The sequence below is a fragment of the Tiliqua scincoides genome, chromosome 2, assembly GCF_035046505.1.
Source record: "Tiliqua scincoides isolate rTilSci1 chromosome 2, rTilSci1.hap2, whole genome shotgun sequence".
Classification (NCBI taxonomy): Eukaryota; Metazoa; Chordata; class Lepidosauria; order Squamata; family Scincidae; genus Tiliqua; species Tiliqua scincoides.
In genome coordinates, this window is record NC_089822.1 from 152,020,015 (window position 1) to 152,047,895 (window position 27,881).

A 27,881-nucleotide genomic window follows, 5' to 3' on the forward strand; every position below is an offset into this window, starting at 1 on the left:
CTCGTACAGACCTGCAGTGGCTATTGTTACCCAGGGTGTCGTCTGCCTGCTCTGGGTCCGTCAGGCTGCCCTGCCACCCAGCCAGGCGTTCCCATAGGCTTTTTTCTCTTGAAACAACAGCCCCAAAGTGTTTCTCTCCCCCCTTCTTCTTGCCTCCTCCCCTCCCCTCCCAGCACGCTCATTCTGACCCGATCCACAGGAATTCTTTTGAAAGCACAAAGACAACCACGGACTCAAATTCCTCTTTTCTGGTGATGGCTCTCTGCCTGCCAGAACTAGGCTGCCAGAAGCTGGTAGTGGAGAGAGAGAGAGAGAGAGAGAGAGAGAGAGAGAGAGGCAGCAGTGGAAACTGGAAGGGAACTGACCAGGAAACGAAAACTTCACAAAGGCAATCGGAAAATGTATGGCCCACCTTCTCAGAAGGGGGAAGAGTGTTTCTTTCCTATCTCTGTGGCTTCATCTATTTAAAATTAGGAAATCTGAAAGGATCCATAGCTGGAATGAGGGAGGGAGGGAGGCAGCAAACGTCCCACCCTCAGAAGTTAGACCTGACAACTCATATATAGCAGTACACAACATCCCCTTGCAGGGCTAAATAGTTCAAATGAGTGTCTGCATGAAGTTCTCATTTCTCCCTCTCTTCAGCTCATAGTTTACTGCTATCAGGGTTTGGGGGTTCTCCCACCTAATGCACGTGCTTCCTGAAGCAAACCCTGTGAATGAATGAAATCCATAGAGATTTCAAAATGCAGTGATATTGGGGTGTTTTGGTGCTGGCCGCCTACAGGACAATCATAAGGCCTGGAGTCCTTCCGACTCATAGTGGAGGAAGCAGATGGAGGGAGGCATGGGAGGATCAGAGGTTACAGCCTGGCTGATGACAGCAGCAGGGAGTTTGCAGGCCAGGAGGAAGCCTGGGTCAGCCCAAAGCGGAAACCTGATTTCCATCTACTTACAGTATATAAATATCTTTGCAGTCGCTTAAGCTCCTGGCTCCAGGGAAAGAAGCTGTTTTCCTTCACCCAGAATCAGCTTAGCTCTGTTGCCGTTTTTGCTGCGTTCATGCCATGCTACTTTTGTTTTCAGTCTTGTGGAATAAACCTCACTTTCAACCTGTGGGCGTCTTGGGCTGCACTCCAGGGAGACCACATTCTTGTTGCTCCATCACCACACGCATATCCTTCCTGTGCAGCAATCAAGCTTGAGCCCCAAATTACTTTAAGCCATATCTTTCATCATGCCACTGTCCCTCACTGTCAATCCACCAGGAAATAGCTGGGGTAGCAATGTTTTTGAGGAGCATCATGAAATCAATCTGCTATTCTACCCCAGCTTATCATTTCTTCCTTTATTTTAATTTATTATTTATTTTAAAGATTGTTTTTTATTCACATAATTCATGTAGAAACTTACAGCTGTTCACAAATGTAGATATATTAACATAAACAACTGGTAAAATCCTCCAATATAATACAGTACTATAAACAACTACTTGAATATGAACACAACAGTATCTAATGCATAAGAACAAAGGACAAAATGCAGCAGTCATTTATAAGCCATTTTTGAAGACTTTCTGAAAAAGAAAAGTTTTTACTCACTTCTGGAAGGGACAGCAGGGACAATTCTGAATGGACCAGTTTTGGAAAGGAGAGCATTGTGGTCTCTGAGAAGATCCTTATCCTTGTGGAGGCTAATCTGTCCTCCCCACAGAGCTCTAGCTATTTGCAAAAGTGTCTCACTCTCAGGACCAGCCTATTCATAAGGCCAACTGAAGTGGCTGCCTCAGGCAGCAGGTTGACCAAGGGTGCCCACTTTGGCCATCTGCTCACTTTCACTGATATTCCTCTTCCTATTCCCTGGATTGAAAAAGGAAGAGGGGGACAGTGTGGAGGAAGGGAGAGCAGTGGGCTCGAGTGTCAGAGGAGCAGAGACTGGCACATCACCAGATAAGGGGTGCAGCATTTGGCATGCTACCTCAGGCAGCCAAAGGCCTTGGGCTCACTGTATATTTTAAGAGCCTGTGATCGTCTCTTATGGATGAGAAGAGTCTGTGTTAGCATCAGACGAATTGATTCTGCTTTTGAATCCTTCCTTTGCATGAGAATAGAGAAACAGAATGATCTCTTGTCTTCAAAACCTCCTGTGACTGTCAGTCAAGGTTTAGTGTGAGACCAGTCACATTGAACCCCAGTCAAAGCCCATTTTCAGTGCAAGCGTGTATCCCTGGAAGTTTTGATAAAAAGAGGGTGCCTCTGGGCATGTGTCTTTTCCCTTGCTAGGAGGAACCACAGCTGGTGTCTAAATACTTGTGATAGGAGAACAGGGTTTCCAGGTGTAGTTTGTAAATAGGCCTGAACTCAAGTGCATGTGTTTTTAGAAAAGAATCCGTGCAAAATGATGAATACCATTTCTGGAGCTGAGAAAAAGAGTCTCTGTCCAACCCTGCCTTCAGTGGGAATGAAGCCCTTCTGGTCTGCCTGATTTTGAGAGGCTGGATAGCTTGTTCTGTTCCACCTGCTGCCTCACCAGCTTTGTAGAATACATTACTTTGGATACCATTCATAGGTGTCTCGCCTCTCATTTCTTTCCACCCAGAGCAATGCATCTTGGGTACTAGGTTTCAGTATGTCTACACCATGGCGCCCTGCCCAGTGTGGTTGAGGTCCTCAAGAGAAACATTAACACTGCATGATTCCATCTTGTTTCAATCAAAGCCTTCATCTGCCAGCTCAGCTAAATGCTGAAGAGAAGGGCTTGGATCCTTCCTTTTTGTGACGTCACTGTGTGTCCCTTTGCACTTGGCAGTGGGCAAAAGGAGCTGAATAATGGGAGATAGCTGTGCCCTTCTAAACTAACCACTCTATACTAGGACACTCACCAGTTGCTCTTTATTGGTAGGTGTTGTCTCTCTCCCTTCCCAATTTGCTCAGCTTGGACGCTACTGAAAGGCTGGGCCTGGCAGGGCTGGGACTCAAATTCCTTTTTCCATGAATAATCCCCTTATTAAATTTTCACATGTTAAACAAACAGCCCTGGCCTCGGCTTCCAGATCTCGCTCTGGAAATGGAATTTGGAAATACTTTGGCAAAGCAGCCTCTCTGCTGCAATGATTGTGTCCATAGAAGTTTCAGGCTCTCATTGAGCCCCAAACTATGCTCCCTGATTCTATAATGTGTCCAGGAACTGTGCGACTTCTGTCGGCACCAGCTGACTGTGGTTTCATTTTGCTTTCCAGTATCTCTTCCTTCTTGGGGAGTAGTCATTTCTAAGATGTGTTTTTTTTTTTTTCATTTTTTCTGGTCGCATTCTCTGAGCATATGAATCTTGCATGTTGGCAACCTTCAGTCTCGAAACACTATGGTATCGCGCTCTGAATGGTGGTTCTGGAACAGCATCTAGTGTGGCTGAAAAGGCCGATTCTTCAATCCCCCAAGACCCCCATGGGGCTCTGCCTGATACTGGCATGAGTGCACCCTGTTTGTACTTGCATGAATATTAGGACACTGAACTGACTGGAACCCTTTTTTGCAGCATGCAACTCTTAGGCTGCTATCAGACATGCCTCCAGGCCTCATGTTCACGAGATCTAATAGCAAAGATATCTTGAGCCCCATCATGCTCTTCAGGATCGGGAACTGAATCATGTAACTTGTTCATTTCTATTTAATGTCTCTTAAATTGTTTACCAGTTTATAGCGGGGGGGGGGGAGCAGAATTTTTATTAAAGAAAATAAACAGTTTAGGCCTGGAGATAAGAGGAAAGCAATACTGATTGCCCAAAATATAGAAAACAAATTATTTCTAACATGCATTTAGATTGTTTTCTGATGCCCCGATTTACCAGCAGGGACTCAAGATGTGAAATAATTTTGGGATATATCTATTTAAGAGCCATCTTGCTCAGTACTTGTATTGCAGGAGACAAGGAGGCTGTTAATGAAATCCAAAAGCTACACCAAATGCCCCCTATTTAGCCACATAATGGCTACTTGTTACCAGTTGGCATCCTTCAGTCTCGGAATACTATGGTATCATGCTCTGAATAGTGTTCTGGAATGGAGTGTCCTCTCCCGTGCACGAAGCCTGGGTAAGGTAGATATGGAGGACAGACTGTTACCCATGCAGCAAATCCCCCCTCTCCACGTCGCTGAAATGGTCCAATGGAAAGGCAGAGGCCAGTATGGTTGGTTCCAGTGGCATTGCAGGAGTTGCCAGAACATGACTGTGTTCAGCCATGAACTGCCTCAGGGACTCCGGCTCCAGATTTTGCCTCGAGGTTGACTCCTGAAGCCTTTTCCATAACTGGATGTAGCCACAAGGCAGTGGAGGTTTGGGATCAGAGTTTTCCTTCTCTCAGACGAGCTGCCTTCCCAGGCTAATGAGTCCCATCTACCCGGTGTAGACTTGTAGCCATCTAAAACTAGTAGCTAAGGGGACATGAAGAAATGATAAAGTGACTGGCCTCCCTCTGCCCCTCCCCCATAATTTGAGAATTATCTCATTACTGCAGTGTCTTTCTCATCCTGTGTAAAAGATTCAGACACTCTACTATTTCATAAATTCATATTTTTGTGAAATACATTTCTGGTAGCCATTCCTGAAGAGTCCTTTATTGTAACAAAAGTGCCCCCAAACTAAAGTGTTATTAAGTGTTATTAAGGCTCAGCAGGAGTTTCTTTTGATGCCCTTGCCCAAGAGGAAAGAAAGACTCAGTACAGAATGGTGCCATAGAGGAAAATGAATCAGTTTGGAGTCAGGCGCTATGTACATCATAGCAGCAACTACTGCTTGGGGAATGACAGACACATAAAACTTTGTAGCAGGCTAAATAATATGTGCTGTGATGCTCACCTGAGAAAAGTCTTGAGTAGAGGAAGGGTGGGAGAGAAGAACATGCCATGTGAATTCCTGTGCTGGACAGGAATGGGGAAAGAGTTTTTCCCTATCATTAGTAAGAAGGTGGGCACCATGTTGGCTTTCTAGGGCCAACAACAGATAGTGTCGACTTCAGCCTGTTTTCAGAGAAGCAAGATGAACTGTAGGGAAGGCCAGATGGACTCATAGTCATGTAGCTCTTCAGTCTTCACAACTCAGATCCCAAACAGTACTTTCTGATAGAAAGTGTGGACCCTTCCAACAATACCTGCTTTTGCAAGGTCCTCCTTGGTCTATAGGTAATTGTTGTCTGTCTTTTCAGGGTGGTTCAGTGTAAAAGGGTGATGGTGTGTAAACAGTGCAAAAGGAGTTGCTGTAAATTCTGAAGGCAAACAGGAATTGATGAGAAACACTGCTGGGAAAAAGTCAGCGCAACCACTGGAGAGTCACCCTGTCTGTGTGATCATCTCTGTATTCAGGCCATATCTGATTTTTGTTTTTTACAGATTTTATTACTTTGGTACAAGAACTGGTAATTAGGGGGCATCTTCTTTGTCTCAGCTGCCTTTCTGTAGCTCCATCTAAGCTGAAAGCAATTGAGGCAGGGTGGGGCATTTGCCCAGGGTTCACATTTCCAGTATCAAATTATTGTATTGGCTTTTAAAATGATCAGTTAACTTGGATAACTTCTTAGAAAAAAAAATCTATCAGCAATTATTAGGCAAGATAGCTAGATGGTAACTCTAGTTCAGAGGCAGTATGTACATCACCTTCAACAACCTGTGGATCTCTGTTGAGAACTGGATAAAATGGGTTTGGCCTGATCCAGAAGAACTCACCTGAGGTACTTATCCTATTTCCTCTCATATTTGTGACTATGAATCAGTGTGCAGACACATGGACATTGGCACTTATTTCACTTCCCTTGGGGAACCTTCCTAGCTGATATGCAGCCCAAAGAGCACTAATGGATATTTGTCTGTGTGGCTTGCATTTCATTGTATTGGCTTGTAGTAAAGTTTGCAGAAAGCAGCAGTCATGCTGTATTTTGGGGGCATTTCACATAATCAGCCACAGCATAATTTCATAGTGGCCTTAGGGTTGTGCAATCAGTGCCCTTGCACCATGTTCTCTTTAAATGTGGGACCTGCAGACAGCTGATGATGGCATGATTCTTTCTTCTGGCTCCTATGATTGCCTCAGAGCACCTCCACTCAACTGGCTGTCATGTCAGATCAGCATAGGACCTCAGGAAGCTCCTCTGCATTCTGCCTCATCTCCTGAAGCACTGCCCAACTGATAAGGCACATGAGCATGGGATTTTAGATTGCTCTGGCAGCTCAGTTTGCAGCATCTCTCCTTTCCCTGTGTAAATCATAGGGAAAATCGCTTGTAATATTGTTTGGAACAGTCAGGCCAATCTGGAAGTGCCCTCGCTGTGTTTGATTTAAACATACTTTTCCTCTCCAAGGTTCAGCACCAGAGGAAAAAAAAAAAGGCCCAACCCAGTTATTTGAGTTCACTGCAGAAGCCAGCTGTGCAAGGCCTTGCTTTGCTGGCTCCCCTTCATAGAACTAGAACTCCCCTCCCTTTAATCTCCAAAAGAGTTTGGCAGTTTTATGAAAGTATCCTTTTTAACAAATAAGACAACAAGTGAATAGATAAACACACAAATGTTTAGGTGATGCCTCTGAAAATAAAAAAGGCAGACAACCCACCTGAAGTATGTGAGGAGGGGCAAGACTGGCAGCTGAGGTAGCATTTGATTTGATATGCATGCTTGACATTTCAGTAATGAGGCCTGGCTCATTCAGCAACTGAACAACTTCTGTGCAATCTGGTTTTATATTATGTCTGGCTTCATGCTTAGGCACACAGACACCCACATTAAGATTCTTCTCCCAGGACAACCAGTTTTGGCTCCAATCCTTTCTGTCCTGGGCAGAGTGTCTTGGCAAGTGTCTTATACGCTAGTTCAACACCAGGGTCAGGAACTGTTTCTCAACACTTAGTTGACTGGTTGTTGTACAACATAGTGAGAGCAGCACAGATTTCTGAATACCCTAGTCACAAGAACATACTGACCTCTACTTGTTCTGAATTTCCAGGGTCCTAGTTGGCTTTCTTCTGAATCAAACCAGAGCTGTATATTTCAGGCTGTTGCCTTTCTCACTCATTGGGATGAGGGGACCAAGTGAATGCTATTGGCCAGCTTCAGTGGTTCAGGCTAGTTCTCCCATGTTGCTTTCATCTGCCACTGGCAAAGTCATAGCAAGGGCATGGCCAACATGGCAGTACTGTGACTAGAAGTACCATGTATGAGATTGCCAGAGGCATAGATACTATCCTTGGCTTTAGAAAAAGTTTCCTAACAGACAATGTAATTGCAGAGGGCACATATACCTCCCTTTCTTTCTAAACCAGGGTTTTTCCATGTGAGCATGCAATATAATCTTTTTTTGCTGGACTTTTCCTATTGCAGATATCCTGACACTGTCCTGAAAGAGGCACACACTTCTTTCTTATGCAGCTCCATAGATCTTGCTTTTAAATAAAATACATTGTTTGAATTGCAGCTCCATATTTTTTCCTCTTTGTTTACACTTTATTAATCCTGGCAGTCGTTTTCAGAGATGAAGTAGGGTTTTTGTTTTGTTTCTCCCACTTTGATTCCCCCCTTTTCTCTTTGTAACCTTCTTTCTTTTGTAGACAGGAGCATCATTTCAGATCTCTGAGCAGGGGCAAGATTCACAGCAAGCTTCAAAGACCTAGCCTTAGATTAAACATTAAGATACAATGCTATTTTTGTATTTGAAGAGCATGTGTCATGGTTACTTATTTAGATCTGATAGTTACAACAGTAAGGTAATCAATACAGGACAGTCAAATACTGTGCTACTTTTTAAAGTAAGAGGGTTTGTATGCTTTGCATATACGCCCATGTAATTTTTAATAAGAATTGTTACTAAGGGTATAAAGACATTGACCTGGCCGGATATGCATATGCTCCAGTGCATCGTGGATCACATCATGGTGATTAGGGGCTCAATTAATTTACTAGTTTACCTTCAAATAAATGTGTCTTTAAGGAACCACAAGACCTTTTGCTTTGCTGCTACAGCCTAGCATGTTCCTTTCTGGAAATTTCTACTATTTGTGTCAGTTTGCTTCCAGGAAATTTTTCTGAGGCAGGCTAGAGTGCTTCATAATACTGGGAAATAGGCTGGTGACTTTTTCTGACATTGTGTTTGGGTTCTGGAGTGAGCAAATGGATGATTACCTGGAACAGCACACATTTGGGATACAAGGGGCACTGTGTTTGTGTAGAAAGGATGGAGATGGTGAGCACTGATGATCTCCATTTGAGTGGTTACCTGCAACCAAGACACATGGTTGGTGACCTTGGTGTTAGAGGGCAGGGATGTGTGGTGTGGGGGTGGCAAGTGAAGCAGAACCACCCCATTGTTGTCCATGGAAAAGCACTGCAGCTGCTCCACCCACTTATGCCCGAGGAGGCTCTTCTTACACCCAAGAAAGCTCTCCTTACACCTGCTTTCTGGGGTGTAAGGTGGGTTTTCTCAGGTGTAAGGAGAACTTCCTTGGGTGTAAGCAGGTGGGGTGGCTGCACCATTTTTCCATGGACAATGATGGGGCTGTTTTGCCTTACCTGTTGCCCCACACTGCACATCCATGGTTAGAGAAGGTACCAGGAAAGTACTAGACAGATTTTCCCTGTTCCAGAGAAGTTGTCCTAAGTACAGGTTCTCCTGCACCATCCAGAATAAAGTGGAACATAACTGCACAATAAACACATACATTGACTTCCTATCTCCCTAACTACCATTACTATTTTCTCGAAAGAGTCTTGGGATTTATAGTTTGATGTGGTGTGGGGGGAGTTAAGAATTCTGTGAGAGAACCACAGTTCCTGGGGTTCTCTGGGCAGGGGGAATGACTTGTTAGGGTGTGTTGGTGGCGAGGAATGCTCATGAAATGCAGTCTTTGAAGACTGAGGCCTCTGCTGCGAAAGACTCTGAACACTCTGATAAATCTAGAACCATGGTGCACTTTTTGCTACATGTGCAGTTAGATTAGCATCGGAAAGTAAGAGACTTCTTAATCTTGTTTTGGGAGACTGCAGAGCCTGGAAAAGTTCCCACAAGATGTAGGTGTAGCCGGTGTTACTAATTTGGGTTGTATTCAGTTCTTGCTGTGCTGTTCCTAATGCCAAAAAAAGTACCTGACTGAACAATCCCCCCCACTTGCCTAAGCTGCATATTAGGAGGCACTTACAGGTGGTTTTGTTGACACATAAGTCTTCACCACAGCAACAAGGAGAGAGGGCATTTTGGGGCCCTTGCTGTAGCAAGTATCAGAAATGTATGCGTCACCCTCTCCGGACATACTGGTAGTAACCATCTTTGATTGTACTTTTTTCCTTCTGCCTATTCAAGGCTGAAGACCAAAGATGGGGAGTATATTACTCACATGGAAAGTATGGTACCTTCTGAGTTTAGCAGGGCTGCTGACTGTGGGAGTAAGTGGCTAGAGATGTGCTCTCCATGAGCTTCCAGAAGCCTCACCTGCAACTGAATTTCGACCAAGTCCATTCCCTTGAATTGAGTAAGGGTTGAAAGGATAGCAATGCAAGCGAGCAGATGAGGTGCCTAATGCAGTATTTTTCAGACTGTGGGTCGGGACTCACTAGGTGGGTCACCAGTCAATATCAGGTGGGCCCCCATTCATTTCAATATTTTATTTGTAATCTATTAGACTTGATGCTCCCATGGTATGTGGCTGCATTTGGGGAAATGTTACGGACCTGTACTTTTAACAAGCTACTATGTATATTCTTTTAACAATGACAGTCAATGGGACTTACTCCTGGGTAACTGTGGGTAGGATTGCAACCTAGGATTGCTAAAAATTTCCCTGCTTGATGACGTCACTTCCGGTCATGACATCGCTTCCAGTGGGTTCTGACAAATTCCCATTCTGAAAAAGTGGGTTCTGGTGCAAAATGTGTGAGAAGAACCACTGGTCTAATGGAAGCACTCTGACAGAACCTTGGTTAATGTTCTCACTGGGTGGGAGTGGCATCAAAGAGCCCTTGACCATCTTTTGTATTTCTTCCTGGAAAGGAGGAGTCTGAAGAACTCCTGGCCTCTGTGTGTGGGAGAAAATGGGTGTGAGATGCATAATAAGAGGAAGTGTCTTTAGGATTGGAGTCTACCCTGGAGGTCAAATGGGAAGCCCTGGAGAGCAGATTGAATCCTATTGTCTATCTCTCCCTTAGAATGATAGCGCAGAAGTGTTGACAACTGACTGATGCATACATGGAGTGAGTGAGGCAGGTGGGCAGGCACATATTTCTCACCCGTTCAGTGTCTTTGCCCTTATTCTCTAGCTTGTAGTGGTGGAGGGAATGATTTTAAAATTGGGACTCCAATTCCAGAAGGATATGAGGCACTTTTTAAAATATCTGCTTATCCAAGCAACATACACAGAAAGTAGAAGTGGGATATATGTGTGGTTTAAAGAATAAAAGGGCTGCATGGGTGAGGGGCAATGGAAACTCTTCTGTCTTACTTCTGATAGCTTAGCTTCCTCAGTCTGCTGCTCCAGATGCTTTTCTCCCAGGTAGACTTGATTCCTATATTGGAGTCTGGCTGAGGGGAGGGGGGGTTGTGTTTTATACTGTCAGCAGATAAGCCACAGGATGGGGGAGGGCTTAACAACTTTTACCTGAGTTCTTGCCCCCCCCCCCCCAACCATAGGATGCAGCCCACACTTTTTTGGTGTGGCTACATTGGCACTGGTGGCAGGGGATAGAATTGGACTGCTAAACAAGTATCAAACCTGCATTTTGTATGTCTCTTCCCCCCTCCCCAACATATTTTGAATTGAGTGCTTGTAAGACTAGCTATATTGATTGCATTTCTTTAGGATCATGCCAAAAGAGTTTGCTGACTAATAAATCCACTCATTGGGACTTGTCTTGCTTGGCAACGTGCAACTTATTCCAGAGATTGGTGGGTCAATCCTACAGCTAGTCATAACAATCTTGTTCTAATTATATCAGGATATTGGCTGAGAGTAACAATGCAGGGCTCTAAACTAAGGAAGGGCACAGCAGACTGTAAGACTTTCCAGGTTACGGTGGCTAGAACTGATAGGTGACTCACAGTTCCATCAGATGGCCTCCTTGTTACAAAGTTGGAGACAGTGTGCCTCATACTTGCCTGGTATCCCTTTATGGTGATATTTCACTCTGGGAATCTCTCTGGGACATCTGCCATGGAATCCATTTAGACCTCACTATTATTGTGTTTTGCATTGCCAGAGCTTCAGATCAGTAAATTATAGCAGAGATTGCATTACTATTATGTCCTTTTTAGATTTCCACCCCTCTGTTTACACATATCTTACAGTTTTTGAAAAGATTTGTTGGCTTTTCTCATATGGAAAGTTCTGCAAATTAAACAAATTACAAAGCTGCATTTTTGGCTGAGTTGAATTTCATATACATTTTCCCCTTAACATCGCCATTCATGCACTATCTCTTATACGTCCATTAACAGCATAGATGCCCTTGACTTAGAGGTTTCTTACAGTTCTCTGAAGTTGACCATCTGGTGAATTTGGCATGATGAATATGTTTGACCCCATAAGTGTAGGATAACTTGTTTACTTGACGACTTTTGGTTTTCCTTGCTAAGTTCATTCCTTGTCATACAGGCACTTCTGGTATGGGGAAAAAAGAGGGTACCTGCCCTGAACACACCCTACAACAGGGGGAAAAAATTCCATGGGGGCAGAATTAGGAACAGCCTGCTGTTATACTCTTCAGAATGTATCTGTCACCCTGCCCCCAAATGATAGCAGCCAAGAAAATAATTCTAATTCCCAGTGGGTTAAGTGTTTTTTTCCAAGAACAACCCCCCCTCCCCAAGTGGATCTCCCCTTCTCTGATCATGCCTGCTAGTAAGCCATCTGGTGACACTGCAGAAGGCTGAAAAGTGATTTGGAGAGCTTTGGGACTCATCCAAATTTACAGTATCAAAACCTCATCAAATGTTTCCAGAGCTCTGGATAGGGGGTTTTGTCTCAGGGGCACTCAAAACAACCAGCTCAAAGGTTATAGAACTCAACCAGCTTTGAAACCACTATAACAACTTCTTCACGTGCAATACACCGTTTGAACATGGTATTACTTATTTTATTCAGAAGAAAGTCCATTGTGTTCAGTAAGACTTGGGCTGTAATCCTATGTTACTCACTGGAAACAAACACCTCTAGTGATAGGCAAGATCCGCATGTGGCAACCTTTTTATGGTCTGGGCTGGGGGAATACATTGTAGTCCCTGCGTCAAGGGACTACACTTATGGCTGTGTGGATACTGTTGTGGGATCTGTCTTGCATCAGACTATATTTATTTGCTTTAAGGGAGAAACATGTGGTATGAAGTAACCTGGTACCAACAGCACTCCAGACAGATACTATAAACATTGACCTGCAGCACAGATTTTTTGGATTTTGTTGCATATCTGATACTCATTTGGCTTGTAGATTTATATTAAAGAAAGACTGGAACAAGATGTTCTAGGAAGCATGGATTCTAGTTTGCCTGTGTCCTCCCTACTCAAGTAAGATGCTTTACAGGAGTCAATTGTTACCAGATAATCTCTGAATACAGGAATCCCTCTGGAATACTTGGAATGAGGTAAAGCTGTCAAAATGAGAAGGTGAACCCACCCAGCTAAGAGAAGAGGCTTATGGAAGACCTGTGTGTAATGGGGAGAAGAAAAAGCAGTTTAGAACAGAAAGAGAAAGCAAAGAAAGCATCTTTGGGATTGGAATCTAGTGAAGTTACAGATCTACTGCCTTGTTGAGCAGGACCTAGGAAAGGGGGGTAAAGGGGCTAATTTGTACCCGGGCCCAGGAGCCAAAGGAGGGAGCCCAGAATGTTCCTGGGATGTGACATTTTCGTATCTCACCTGAACTTGTTGCCAGCGCATAATGCTAGGATACAACCACGTGCATACAGTGTTAACTGCTGCTGCAAGCTATGCACACTGGGCCTAGGAATGCAGCCATGACTCTCCTTTGACAGTGTCAAATCTGGGAGGAAACTGGCTGTGCCTTCCAAATATTCCAACTCCCTTTGCCTGCTTTTTGGCTAATTAACACATCCTTATCTCTAGAAACAACAGCTGTGGTGTGCAAAGGAATGAACACAGAACTCCTTATCTATAGCAGTTAACCAACTTTATTGCTACAAACACTTCCCTGAAATTCCTTTTGTCCAGAGGCTTTCCCTCCCCAAAACTCCACTTAACTCAGTGGGTAAAGGTCCAAAGCCTCCAGTCCAAGTCCAATCCAGTCTCCAAAGCACAGCACAGTCCAGTCTTCTGCAGTCCAATCCTTCCCATAGCAGTCCACTGCAGCAGAGTCCGTTCCTCTGTGTCAGAGTCCTCCAGCAGCATCCTAGCAGTCCTCTTCTCCTGGTGTGTCCATCCCATAGGTCTAGGATGTCCTGTAGGTCTTGGTGCTATAAGTCTGGGTCAGGCAGCTCTGAGCTCCTTCTGAAGCTGCATTTTATCCTTGGATGTCCCATTATCCAAAGTGCAGCTCAGCTGTGAGCTACCTTGTTAAGTCCAAATTAGGCTCATGTGACCCATCTCTTCAGTTTGTGTCCATTCAAAGTCCCCTCAAGGTCAAATGAAGCTCAGGTGTCCATCAGAGTCTCCATTGATTGATTACAGCTGTGGAGCCAGCCCTGCCCTTCCCAGAGCTGTCAACCAGCTGTCAAAACATGGGATCACTGTCAACACCACATCATCCACCTGATGATCTTCCATTACACTGGCCTGCTACACTGGCTTGTGGATCCCATAACCATGAAGGAGTGCATAGAAGCTCAGGGACCCAGCTGTGGGGCTACAGCTGCTGCAGAAGTTCATTTTGATTCATTCTAGTGTGAGCCTAAATACAATGATGCTAATTTTCTGCAATCAATTTTCTATATTTCAAAAATTTTAGAGAGGTTTAGGACTGTTTGGTTTTCCATATTTCTTTATCTAGCTGCCAATACAGTATGGTTGGGTAGACCTGGGCTCTGCATCAAGAAGCCTAGTAGATCTGAGCTCCAAAGACTATTGTGGCTGTTAGCACCCTCTCCCATCCTATTTTGCCCCCCTCGTTGTGCCTGCCCCCATTGCCCCCTTTCTCCTTTGGGAAGGGGCCCAGAAGAAACTTTGTACCCCTGATAGAATTTGTCTCATAGGCCCTGTTGTAGAGTGTACATTCTCCTTACTTCCACCTATGCTACATGCCTATTTGGAAATTTTAAAAAGATTTTCACCAACTCTATATGCCTCCAGCATGCCCTGTCCTCCAAAGAAAGCCAAACCCAAGTAATGTTGCCCCTGAAACTTCTCACAGCTTGATTACTGACACACTTGCAAGCATATACAGCTCCAGCCTTGTTATACATAGATTTTTTTATACACGGATATGACTCAACAAGAATGGCCACTGTAAATGAGAAGGAATGTGCTGATCCCTGGAGAAGGGGAAAATGCACCCCTTTAAAATTGCAGTTTTAAAAACTGCTTTTTACTGTTGCAGAGAGATAGTCATGCAAGTGATTACAGGTATAACCTAATTATCCACAGATTTTTCTATCTCAAAGCTGATGGGAAGGGCCCTTTAAATTAAAGGAAAACAGTCCTTTAATAATGCCAGAGAGGGCAGCCGTTGACAATCCATCAGTCATTCTCTCTGCAGGTTTCACTCCACCCTTCCCCTTGAGCACATGAAAGAAGGCTAAATGGCAGTGATCATCACCCATTCTTAACCCCTTGCTGGGGCTCCTGGTGAAGGGAGGGACTGCTGCCTCAGAAGGGCCTGGAGAGAAACTGATTGCTTCTGTGTGCATTGCAAAAGGTCAGCAAGGCAGTTTTTAAATCACTAGAAGCAAAGGGTCTTTGTTTTTAAAATCGATTTGCTTTAGTGCATTTTTTGCCATCCACTTGAGTTCTTGGAATGGGACCCGGGAGAATAATGAGACTCAACCTGTATGTCGTGAATTATTATTTATATTTCTATCCTGGAGATCAGGACTGCTGTGCATAGTCACTCTTCACCCCATTTTAGAGTTGCAGCTCTGTGAGGTAGAGGAGGCTGAAAGACAGTGACTGGCTCAGGCTCATCTAGTGACCTCCATGGCTTGGGTGAGGATTTGAAGCTAGGACCTTGATGTCAGACTAGACACTCTACCACTACACTGCACTGGCTGTCAGTGATTTAGATATGCAGGTTCTCATTACATAGCATGATCTGTACTTGCAAAAAGTGGCATGTCTGAAACAATTCTAACTTCCTTTTTAAACTATGTGGACTCATGAATCAGTTTGTCTCAGACCAGGTCTATGTGTCTTGGAGAGAGAGATTCAGTCCTCAAGTGTGAAATCTCCCAGCCCATAGCGATAAGCTTTCTTCACGTGTGGGGCTATAGAAGGACATGCGTTTCCTTTTCTTGATCTTTACTCTAGGATTCATGCTCCCTCACTCCCACCCCCACCCCACTTCCCTTCAGCCCCTAACTTGGCTGAACTACTGGGTGCTTGGCTTAGAAAGTGCAAAGCAGCAATTCCCTCTACAAAGCCACACTGTTCAGAACAAAAATCCTCCCTTGACGAGGTTGCATTTTTTGCCAATGATTCAGCAGCACGTGAGTGGAAAAGTCTGAAGCCATAACTATTAGCCAGGCCCAAAAACTCTCAGCCGCTGTCACACAATCATCTGGGCCAGGCCAAAAGCATCTGAGCCAGGCCACAGGCAGCTTGCAGCAAACTCAACTCAGAGGGCTCTGAAACTGAGCCGGATGATGGATGTACCATGTGTTGTGCATAATGCTGGGAAAGGGCCTTGCAAGCAGAGATGTGTCCTCCTCTTTTCTGTGATGCTGGAAACTCCTAGCTGAAAAGGACTGAACACAGAAGTGAAAGGGAAGTGACTCAGAATCCTAGGCTGGAATTGACTTCAAAGGTTTTTTCAGTCCAGCAATCCTCATAGTACCCTTCTCTACAGATACAGTAACATGATACCTTATATTAGGACCGATCAATATACATAATGTAGTATGAAAGCTTTCAAGTTACACTGAACATTTCCAAATGTTGTAAATTCCCTTGAATAGTTTTTTTTCTTTTTAATAGAAAAGTAAGCGTATGGGGGGGGGGTGTGCAGGAAAATAAGACATTTCTGAATGAGGGTGGAGCTCTAAACTCTTTTGGGGTTTTTTTTCCATAAAGAAAATTTCATGGACTTTCTGGGCAACTGATTCTATGGCTGGGCTATTGAATACAACTACAATTTTTTTCCTGATACATGGACCCAGCAGAAGGTTTCCTCCCCCCCCCCCCCAATTTGGAACCACTTTCAGGTTCAGAAACAGAAGTTGCCTTTCTCCAACACCCTGCTTTCAAGCTCCCACAGCCTGCCATTTGAGAACGGTTCATTTAAAATGCTGTTTTCCCAGCAGCTTGTTGAATAATTTTCTGTTTCTTAAATGTAGCCATTTGCTTTGAGTACTTACAGAATTATAGAACTGGAAGGGATCCAACGGAGAGTCTATTCCAGGGATGCTTATTGGGCAGCCTGCAAGCTGCATCTGAACCGCAAAGCAATTTTATCTGTTCTCCAAGGACCCTATGCAGTGTTAATCTGGGTGTGGCAAAATGTTACCCACGCTTTCACATGAAAATTGTTTTCATTCGCTGTGTTGCATGAGATAATCTTGCACTTCGCGATATTTGTGCAGTCACATCAACAGGGTTCTGCATTGCGAAGGGCCTCTTTTGAAACCTTCTAGAACAGTCCAAAGATTTGCTGTGGACCCTGCCCCATGGAGTGAGAGTGCAGACCCTGATAGGGGATGACCTGCAGCTTCCTGAGCAGTTCTTCTGCTGCCAGCACAGTGATAGAATTGTAGGAGACTTCTAAAATTATTTTTTAAGTTTGTCTTCTGGGATTGTTCTCAAATGAGCTTACTTTGCCTCTTCTTTCTTTTGCTGTTTTTCCTTCACTTGGTTTCCAGTATTTTTCTTCTTTTCTGTTCTGTGTTTTGATTTTGCTTCACATTTGTTGCCTTTCTGCTCAGGCTTTGCTGTGGGCCTACGGCTCACTGGGTGGTGTCCTTCAAGCGCTGCACGTCTTGTGGGCAGAAGTTGCCTTCAACCAACAGCCACTATTGCGTCTTTCTTTGCCTCGGTGGGGAGCACAAAGTAAACTGCTGTCCCAGTCGTGAGCACTTTACAAAGCAAACTATGTGTGATCAGTCTTCTCTTTTATGAGTGACTTTGTGGGAAACAGAGCTTCAGGCTCTATGGTGCAACTGGTGTTTCTGCCATTCAAGCCCATATACTCTCTTGGGCAGCCTTTTGTGGACCTCTGTGTCCTGGTACCAGTTTCATGCCCCTTGGAGCTGTTTGTTGGCTGCTGCACCAGCTGAGACTTCTTCACCCACACCCCTGGTACAAGTTGTGATGGTGGTCTTGCATTTGACTTGGTTGGACCTGATACCACCAGTACTGGACTTTGACAGTGTCAACGCTTTTGTCCTTAGAACCAAAGAAGAAAGTATCAAAGCAGAAAGAGACAGAAGCTGCCAAAGTACCTAGGAAGATGAACAAAAAGAAGCCCTCCCCTGGACAGACCAATTTACCAAATATAGAAACCCAGCTCTGGCTCTGGCTCCAGCTGTACCACTCTTAACCCCAATGGAGGAGCTCCATCAGACTCCTCATCCCAGCCAATTTTCATGAAACTTCAGTAAATTCTACTGGCATCATCAATCCCCAGACAATCATAGCTAGACTTATAATGCATTGGTTTAAGCTTGGAAGAAGAACCTATCCCAGTCAGGATCAGTTCAGGAGGCCAATTGAGGCAGTTGCCTCAGGCAGCAGAATGATAGGGAGAACCCATCTGTTGCTTCTGCACATCCTTATCCTACTCTCTGGTTTTGTAAAGGAAAGGAACAAATCAAAAGAGGGAGTGTGGAGCTCATCACTCTCCTCATCTCCACACTTCCTTGTTCCCTTCTCTTTTTGGGGATCTAGAGAACAACAGAAGGAAAAGAGCAGTAGAGGTGGTTAAGAGAGTGGTGGCATTTTATGTACAGTGCTCAGCATCAACAGATGCCAGGCCTCGGCTCAAAGGGCCTCTTGGATGCGACCAGATGTGGCTTCCGTACATGTCCAGGAGGTATTCTGAGGCGAGGGAAAAGCCACAGAGTGGACTATGGGCCTTCCTCAGCCTCAGAAGCCATCCTGGACACAAGCGGAAGCCACTTCTGGGTGTTCCTACTATTTGGATGTGTGCAGAGCATTGTCCTAATTTGCCCCCCTGTACAACCACTTTCAGGTAGGATTCTTGCACTGTTGTGTTTTACTTTAAACCTTGGAAAGTCCTCAAGGTCTCTTTTTACTGACTTTCCTCCTGGATCTTGGCCAAAGTGAAATGGGCCTATGAACCCTCCTGGTAACCACTGCCACCTTCCATTCCAGAGTGACCCAGCTTGCATTGGACAGACGTAGACTCTATTGTGGGGATGTGTCGGTGCCAGAGCTCAGTGGTGGTACAGCATATGCTTTGCATGCCAATGGTCCTAGGTTCAATCCTAGGCAACCAGAGTAGATAGAACTACAGTTCGAACAGTCTACTGGATGGACTTGTGATCTGACCCTGTCTAAGGCAACTACAGCTGAAGAATCTGCTGGTAAGCAGGATGTTGAGTCACCCTCATGCCCTTGTTAGCAGCATTAGGAAAAGTTACTCACTCTCAAAGCAGAGAAACTCTCCATCCAATAAAAACAACAAAGAAACCTAGGGTACCTCAAAGACTAACACATTTATTCTGGCATCAGACTGAATAAGCTGATCAGAGCAAAAGCTGATGCGACAAGAAATGTGTTAGTTTTTACAGTTCCACAAAACCTTTGTTGTTTTCATTGCTACAGATTAACATGGTTACCCCTTTGGAATTTATATCCAATGAAACTGATTGGCAACATATGTATGACAAACAGAAGGAAGTACAGTACTTTTTAATGCATTGCAGTTGACTGATGGAACTTGTCATATAGGATATTATGATGATGACCAGACCTGATGATGCTATTGTGAAAAAAAAAAATTTTAAATCACCCAAAACATTACTATGGTGTTTTCAGTTCAGTTTCCCAACGTCTATAATTTAATTTCAAAACACGAGTCCTTTGCCCTCATAGTTGCAGAGAAAGTATTGAAAACAGGAGAGTTGCTCAACCTACCTCAAATTATGCAATGGAATGGGAAATCCAGGGCCTTAAAGAGTTGGAGGTTTACTTACCCAACGTTCTTCTTATTCATCTATCCAGCAAAATTAAGAAGCTATGACCCCCTCCCCTTTTAGTCATTTTATTGTACTTATTTCTAAGCAATAAGCGCTCCTAATTCCTAAACAATCTGCAGCATGCATGCACACCCACCCATACACACACCCTGTAATGTGTGGGTTGACTCTCTTCTGTTTCTGGGTGTATGATTATGCTCTTTGTGCTCTTAGGTGTGGTTTACCTGATAAGCTCCTGCTTCCTACTTGTGGTACAGTGCGGTCTGTAATGTGCGACTCTAATGTGTGACTGATCGGTGGGAGACTAATGTGTGAATGGTCATGCATTTTGACAGGAATTTGCATTTGGCCCTTGATCACATTGTTATGCCTTGAGAAAATGCACAGGGTTTAGTTTCAACCTGCTTTTATCAGGACTTGGAACCCATTTTCGATGCCAGTTCTCACTCCCTGAATACATGAACAACCGTGTGTACAAAACACCTTTTCCTCATTCCAGAATTAATTCAGGGCATGGGACATTATGGGCCAGGTTTAAGCCTACCTATTTCTGATTTTTCAACTATGGCAGTCAGGTGTGCTGACTACCTGCACAGGTGGCTTTTAAAAACAGCGAGATAATGGAAAGACTCAGGGAGTTGGAACAATTTAAAAGACTGGTTTCAATTCTGGTTAAGGTTCACCAGTTATTATTTTTTTACCTTCTGGTTCATTTCTGGTTCAGGCATTAAAAAGTACATAGGTAATTGTTCAGACACTTTGAACCTGTTTAGATACATTTCATACAGAATAAAATAAAATCCTTTCTTTGCAGTGCAACTGTATAAATTGTATACTGTATGGTAACAATTATTTAACTTGCAAAATATATTTTGTGCTTTTTTTTAATTCAAAAGACCTTCCCAACAAAATATGTTTAATAAAAATTTCCAGAAACACAGGAAACTTCCAGCAATCTCAACTCAACAATCCTCCACACTAAAGCCCTATTGCTGGACAACAGGGGAAGCCTCTACTCAACAATCAGGAAGACCACAAGCCCACTTACCCATCTCACCTCCTCCCTCCCTCATTTTTAGATGAACTCATTGGAAAATAGTTTCTCCAAATACAGCTGAAGCAGAGAGGAGCCCTCACCACCCCTCAGAAGCATTTCCTGAGTGGCTTATTATTGATTCACTTAGTTTGAGCCACTTACTACATTTTGTGTGTAGGAGTTCAGTTCTGGTTCCAGTTCAAGGCAACAAAGAGAATTCTAGGATGAGATTCAATTACAGTTTACTGGAGGAGAAAATAAAACATCTGAATTGATTTTTGGATTCAGGTTCAAGTTCAGCCTTACTCCCTAGATAGGACTACCAACAAAGGATAGATTTATTGGAAGCCACGCAAGAAGTATGTAGAGCATCAATATACTGTCAACTGCTGAGGAGTAACAGTGGCTGTGTCTTGCCATTGTATGTCCTGTTTGTGGACTTCCTTGTGATGTGTGATGATAGGAGACCGAATAATGAGGTACATCCATCCATTATTGGTTGGATTGAGCTTTACATGGGAATGTCAATGTCCTTTTAGTTGATGAGAGTATGTAATGCCAGGCATTGCAGTCCCAGCATCCAGTTGCTGGGAGCCCTGAAGCAACATCTTGCACTGGAACCTCCCTCACCTGCCCCCTGATTGTGCTGAAAGTTTGGGGGTCAGGTTGGTCAAGTGCACACTCTGATCACTATAGCCAACTTGGCCCAGTCTTGCTCTCCCCTAGGCGTTGTCTTTTTTGCTTTACAATGCTATGATCAGCACAGCAGTAGATATTCATATTAAACTCTTGGAGGATTTTAAATAGGAGCCAAATATGAAATTTTTTCATGGAAGGAGTTTCAGTGTGTGAAACTGGACAATTTCACTAAGGACAAGGTGAGGGCCTGACATTTAATAGCAAATTGGTTTAACAGGAACAACTACTGTATTGTATTAAGCCCTGCACATTGTAACAACCAGTACTGCATTTTAAAAGTTCCTTCAGTGACATGCTTCATTTTCAGCAGCCTTCCTTACCCTGGCTGTAGATGGTGCAGATCTTTGTCCTTTTGCTCTGGAACAAACAGAGTAAGAGGGCATTTCCAGGCTCTCTTTATAATAGTCAGCTGTGCTCTACTGCTGAAGAGGAGGGCACTATGTTGATTGCAGCAGGCTGCATAAATTGTCCTGTGAATATACACAGAGATGAATGACTTCAGGTTTTACCTGTTGATGAAGAATTAGCATTCTTCATCATTCTGTGGCATTGTAGGAAGCCTGAAAAGAGTTGGACTGATAGTGTATCTGACCACTAATTTACTCTATGTCTTTTGTTTCAGTGATCAGAGCAAAGGCTGTCTCTGAGAAAGAGGTGGATTCTGGTAATGACATCTATGGGAACCCCATCAAACGCATCCAGTATGAGATCAAACAGATAAAGGTAACAAACAAGCAGTATCTCAGGGATCTCATATGGAACTTGGTCAAAGTGTTATTGTTGTTAATTTTTTTTTTAAAGAGAAGCATAAAACAGTATTAAGAATAAAAACAGAGAAAACCTATAAACTTTGTTGCTGTTCTAACTAGTACAATACAACTGTTGGCAAACAGGACCTTGAAAGATGGTTGGGTGGATGGTTACTACCATCCAAAGTAATTCCAGGATCCTAAAGGTTTTATGAAACAGGCTTTCCTGGTTCAGGTCTTTAACTGCCCAAGACTGGAGCAACTGAAGTAACTTCCAATTTGGCATACCACAGGCCAACAAGACAGAAATACTTGCATCCAGCCTGTTTTATGATAAAAGCATCACCTGAGTGAGGGAAACAAGGACCTCAAAAATCCTGGAGTCCTTTGGGTCATAATGATCTCAGGATAGGGAGGGAGGCGGACTACATCTCCCATAACTGGCAAATGCTTATGAACTTGTAAGATGATTTTCCAAAGAGAGGGGAAAGAGACTGTAGGATATGAATCACTCAGGGTTGTCTGGCCCTTGGTGATAACCTCAACCACTTATATTGCTAGAAACCTGGCTGAGCCAAGAATAATAGGGCTGCAGTTATATACACACTTACTGGGAGTAAGCCACATTGATCACAGCGGGACTTACTTTTGTACTGAAAGCCTGTTGCTTTCAAATAACATGGCCTACCCTGACCCCTGAGAAGAGAGTGAACATCACCATTCAAGCTATCAGAATTTTATTGCTCTTAGGCCCAAACTAAGCATGCGGTACATTTGTGGGAAGTTGCATCCATGAGTGGCAAACCATGTGAGATTTGCAAGCACATATTCATTCCATCTGAGGGTTTATTCATGGAAAAAGCAGAGCTAGTCTGGTGCTGTCAATCATCTTTCCTCTAACCGCTTCTGAGAATTCATGGATATTGGACAAGCATGTATCCAGCCTTATGTTCAAAGCCAACATGATCAAGGGTGTGTATCTAGGGCGTGACAAGATGGGGCATTTGCCCTGGGCACCACACACCCACACTTACCTTTGTTTATGAAACTACAGCAACATACAGACCCATCCTATCTAAGACTGGGCTGTCCTTTTCAGCAGTAGAACACTGTTACGTTGTACTGTACAATGTTACAACTGTTCCACTGTTGTAAATGGCCATATGGTGGCATGTGCAGTGCGCAACTAGGGGCCTGCTGTCACTCTGACTTCCTTGGGTAGCAAAAGTAAGTTGGTGGCAACAAGAGAGTGCAGTTGGGGTGGATGTTACAGGGTGGGCAGGGGGGTAATAGGAGTCTTTCTGGGTGGGGAAGGGAGCCGGCAGGAGACAGAATGGGAGAGGGAGGGGTGGATCTTGGCAGCATTAGCATGTATCAGATCCTAATCTGTCCTCTGATCCCTTCCCTCTCCCTTACTCTCCTTGGACTTGAGCTAGCAAAAGAGCTGGGGCACATCAAGGGAGACCCATTGGGGCAGCAGAGGCTTGCCCCAGGGTAAGGAAATAAACATTTCCTTACCTCAAGGAAACCTCCACGACTGCCCCCCCCCACCGGATATAGTATGTGTCTTTGGTATGTCTGCATTAGTGGTAGTTGGGATTCCCAAACGCCTACAGTGTCAGTATTTAGCCTGTGCGGAGAGCCCTGCAGACTCCTCAGGGAGTCTTCCTCTGGGCTTCCTCAGTGCTCCCCAAGCCTCCAAATGAATAAAAATAATGTTTGGAAACTACTCCAGTTTCACAATCAAAAACCGGAAGTGGTTCCAATCGTTATTTTTACTCAGTTGGAGGCTTGGGGAGCCCTGTGGAGGTGTCCTGCAAGCGATCATTCCATTCTTCAGCTGAGCCAGGCAAAGGCAGGGAGTCTTTTGCATTTCTAATTGCTGACTGCCTCTCTACAACAGTAAGAAAAGCTGTTTTTAAACCATAATTGTAAAGGGACGCACTTTTTAATTTTTTTAACTGCTTTTATTTAACACATTTGATGGTATCAGCAGGGAGTCCCAGAATCAAACCCCTGCAGATGTCAAGGCAAGACCTTATTCCATTAGGAGCAATGGAGGGGCAAGAAACCTGGAAGTGGGTCTTTAAATCTATTTTTCCACTGTTTTTTAATCCACGGTTGTTGTTTTTATCCACTAGGGGTTCTGGAATGGAACCCCAGCAGATAACAAGGGACAACCTATATTTGGATGTACTAAATAGACTGATGGGAGCTGTGTTGCCTGGGGAACTAAGGGGAATTAGCTGGAGGCGGGGCCTGCTGCTGTTCCTGCCCATCTGCTTGACCTGCAGGTACTTAAACGCTGGGCTTGCCCAGAGCTGTGAGCCTAAGGGCAAGAGCCAAAGGGTTCTTAGCCTGGGACTGGCCAACTCGACCAGAGTCTGATAGGACCCAGAATGACCTTAATACAGCAAAATCAGAGACGATAGTTTATGGCAGCCAGCATGCAAAGACTGATGTGAATGATGAACAACAATTCATTCCACAAGTTGTGGAGTCAGACACAAAATGCTTGAGGAGTCAAGAGCCATGTGGTAGTTTTCCTTAGATAACTCCTTGCTTTAATGAGACATGCTTGATGGCAGAGGTTGTTTTCCTTGTATGTGTTTCACAGACACATCTGCAGGCAAAGGAGATTTTGGGATTGAGAGAATGGGTCAGTTTGAGGATGAGCAGGAAAAAGAAATGGCTTGAAAGGCCCCTGCAGCAAGTACACACCTGCACCTTCTATCCCATAGCATGTTTAGATACTTGAGCTCGCTGAACTTGGGTCACAGTGCACTCTTTCCCACTCTGAACCAAACTGGGTCAGTGCCTCCCGCTTACCCTTAGGCAGCATGTAACCAATTACTGAGTTCCCTTGCATTCCCTTACCTTCTCCAGCTCTATCTGGCCAAACATTTTGCAGGGGGGGGGGGGCGCTAAAAGGAAGTACTTGAGGTTGTTGAGCACCTGTAGAATATGCACTCCCTCCCCACTAGAAATGAGTTACATTGGCTATGGTTGAACAGGCTAAACATTGACACTGTCATACAGATGGCTAGACAGTGGTCTCACTGGCAGTGCTGATGGATAGATTAAATATCTCAGCAGCTATTGGTGCCATGATCTTTGGCCTAGTAATGTCCTGTCTTATGTCCTTAAGATTAACTTCATAGCATAACTGCATTGCTCTCTCCAGCCCTTGGTCTCACCAACTACTTCCCCTTCCAGATGTTTAAAGGGCCTGACCAGGACATTGAATTTATCTACACGGCTCCTTCCTCAGCAGTGTGTGGAGTAACGCTGGACGTTAGTGGCAAGAAGGAATATCTCATTGCAGGTAAGGAATATCTTGTCTCTTATTGAAAGTCATTGACTCGCAAAGATCAAGGGGAAGAGCAACAAGTGTCACTGTGTTTCTTGGAGGATGCCATTTGAGCCTGGAGGAGAGTGGACGGAGTGGTGTTGGGTTTGGCTATTGGAAACCCAAGTTTAAATGCCGAGGTGGCTGTGGAGGCTCTGAACTGTTGCCTGGAAGTGCTTGGGAACTGGATGAGGGTTGAAAAGCTGAGATTAAATCCAGACAAGACAGAGGTTCTCCTGGTTCAGAAATCCACAATGCAGATGCTAGAGTATCGTCCTGCACGGAATGGGGTTGTGCTCCCTCTGAAGGAGTAGGTCTGCAGCTTGGGGGCTCACCTGGATTCACAGCCGCTCCTGAATTCCCAAAAGGCAGCTGTGGCCAGGGGAGCCTTTGCCCATCTTTGGCTGGTGCGCCAGCTGCCACTTTATTTCGATCATAGAGACCTGGCCACAGTGATACATGCCACAGTGACATCAAGGCTAGAATATTGTAACTTGCTTTACGTGGGGCTGCTCTTGAAACTGCAACTAGTACAGAACGTTCAGAAATTGCAACTAGTGCAGAATGCGGCATCCCATGTGCTAGCTGGAGGGTGGCAGTTTGACTCTGTCGGGCTACTGCTCTGGTGACTGCACTGGCTGCCCATTTGTTTCTGGGTCCAATTCAAGGTGATGGTTTTGACCATTAAAGCCCTATGCAGCTTGGAGCCAGGATATTTGAGAGACTGCCTTCTTCCATATAATATGGCTGGTCTTCTCTTGTCATTTTAGAGGGCCTTTTTATGGATGCCGCCACCTATGGAGGTGGGTGGGGTAGGCGCAAGGAGTACGGCCTTCTCCACAGTGGCACCAATTCTATGGAATTCCCTCTCTCAGTTCACAAACTGCTGCCTCCTTAAAGGCTTTCCGGTGGGGCTTAAAGACATTTCTTTTTACTCTCATTTTCTAAGGTTCTAGCTTTTAATATGGATATTTAAAGTTTTTAAGCATTACTTTTATGGGCTTCTGTACTTTTTAGTGTTTGTTGGTTCTTCTGCTCTTTGCTCCTGGCTTTTAATTAGACTTTTAGATTACACACTTTTTTTGAGGGACTGTTAATATTTATATTTTTATATTGTATTTTATGTTTTTATTGACTTTTTGTAAGCCGCTTTGAATGCCCATTTAGGAGATAAAGAGCGGTATAAATTTGCAAATAAATAAATAAATAAATCTGTACTTAGCTATGAGGCCTGCTGGTTATGGCCTTGAGTGAGTCACTGTCACTTGGTATAGGCTACCTTGCAGGGTTGTTGTGAGGCTCAAACACTGCCCTCAGCTCTTTGAAGGAAGGGTGGAATGCAAATATCACAAATCCAAGAGCCCTCTTAGGGTTTAACAAGACTGCTACCTGCCTTAAGTGCTGTGCTGGCTAGAACAGCCATTTTCAACCACTGAACTGTGGCATATAGGTGTGCCGCGAATGGTCCCCAGGTATGCCACAGAAAGTTGGAAAACAGTCATTTATTAGTAGGGCCACTGGGTAGGTGGGACTCGTTAGCCTGGGAAGGCAGCTCATCTAAGAGAAGGAAAACTCTGATCCTAAACCTGCACTGCCTTGTGGCTACATCCAGTTTTGGAAAAGGCTTCAGGAGTCAACATTGAGGCAAAATCAGGAGCCGGAGTCCCTGAGGCAGTGCGCGGCTGTATACAGTCATGTTCTGGCAACTCTTGCAACGCCGCTGGAACCAACCATATTGGCTTCTGCCTTTCCATTGGGCCATTTCAGTGATGTGGAGAGGGTTTTTTTGCTGCAGGGGTAACAGCCTATCCTCCATACCTTCTTTACCCAAGCTTCATGCACTGGAGAGGACACTCCAATTTCACCATACAACGTTGGCACAACACAGGAAGCAGCAGTTTACATTTGCTCCCAGTGAGGAAGGGATTGTCACTCCCGAATTGGCCTCTTCAGCCACACTAGACGCTGTTCCAGAACCACTTTTCAGAGCGCAATACATAGTCTCCCGAGACTGAAGAATGCCAATGTTGATTAGTAGGGCCACTGGGGGGTGTGAGCCCCTCATTGGCAGCACAGTGTGCTGTCAGTGGTCAAAAAACGAATGGTGTGCCTTGACCATTTTAGTGCCTTGCCGGTGTGTGTGAGACAAAAAAAGTTGAAAATCACTGGGCTAGAAGTTGCTGAATTCAATGCATGCTGAACTAAAATGAATGCAGTTAACCCTGTGTGGTGCAATGTGGGTTCTCTCTGGAGGCTCCAAGGAGCCTGCAACCCCCTTTTGCAGCCCTCCCCAAGGTCCTGTAAAAAAAAAAGGGGGGGGACCGCTTCCGGTTTTATGATGAAAACAGGAAGTTTTTTCTTTTTTACAGTCCATCCTGTCTCCCCACCTTTTGAAAAAGACTGAGGCTTGTCCCAGGATGGAAGAAGGAAGCTGGGGAGAGCAGCAGAGACTTCAGCTGGTGAGGAGTCTAAACGACCACTCTGGTCTCTACCGTTCTCCCCAACTTCCATTTTCCTTCCCATGCCTGCCTTGTCTTTCCAAAAGGCATAGGGTGCAGGAAGGAGAAGGAGATGGCCAGATGAAGGTGCAGCAGCTGCATCTATTTCCAGGAGCAAGAAAGAGCTGACCCAGGAGAGGAGGGGAGAAAGAAAAAAACAAGTCAGTTTTCATGCTAGCCCAGGGTGGGGAGGGGGAGAAAAAGCGGCCAGAGAAGGAGAATAATGTATACCCAATACTATGAACACCTGAAAGTATTATGTAAATGCTA

General features: G+C 44.5%; 1 protein-coding gene across 1 annotated transcript in view; it reads left to right on the plus strand.

The window, feature by feature from the left end:
- The window catches only part of TIMP2 (TIMP metallopeptidase inhibitor 2), a 34,592-nt gene that overhangs the window by 832 nt on the left and 5,879 nt on the right, over positions 1 to 27,881 (plus strand). Inside the window, exons 2-3 of the mRNA XM_066617238.1 lie at positions 21,638 to 21,738; positions 24,981 to 25,089. Of these exons, the coding sequence (XP_066473335.1) occupies positions 21,638 to 21,738; positions 24,981 to 25,089 (210 nt within the window). The remainder of the gene's footprint in view (positions 1 to 21,637; positions 21,739 to 24,980; positions 25,090 to 27,881) is intronic.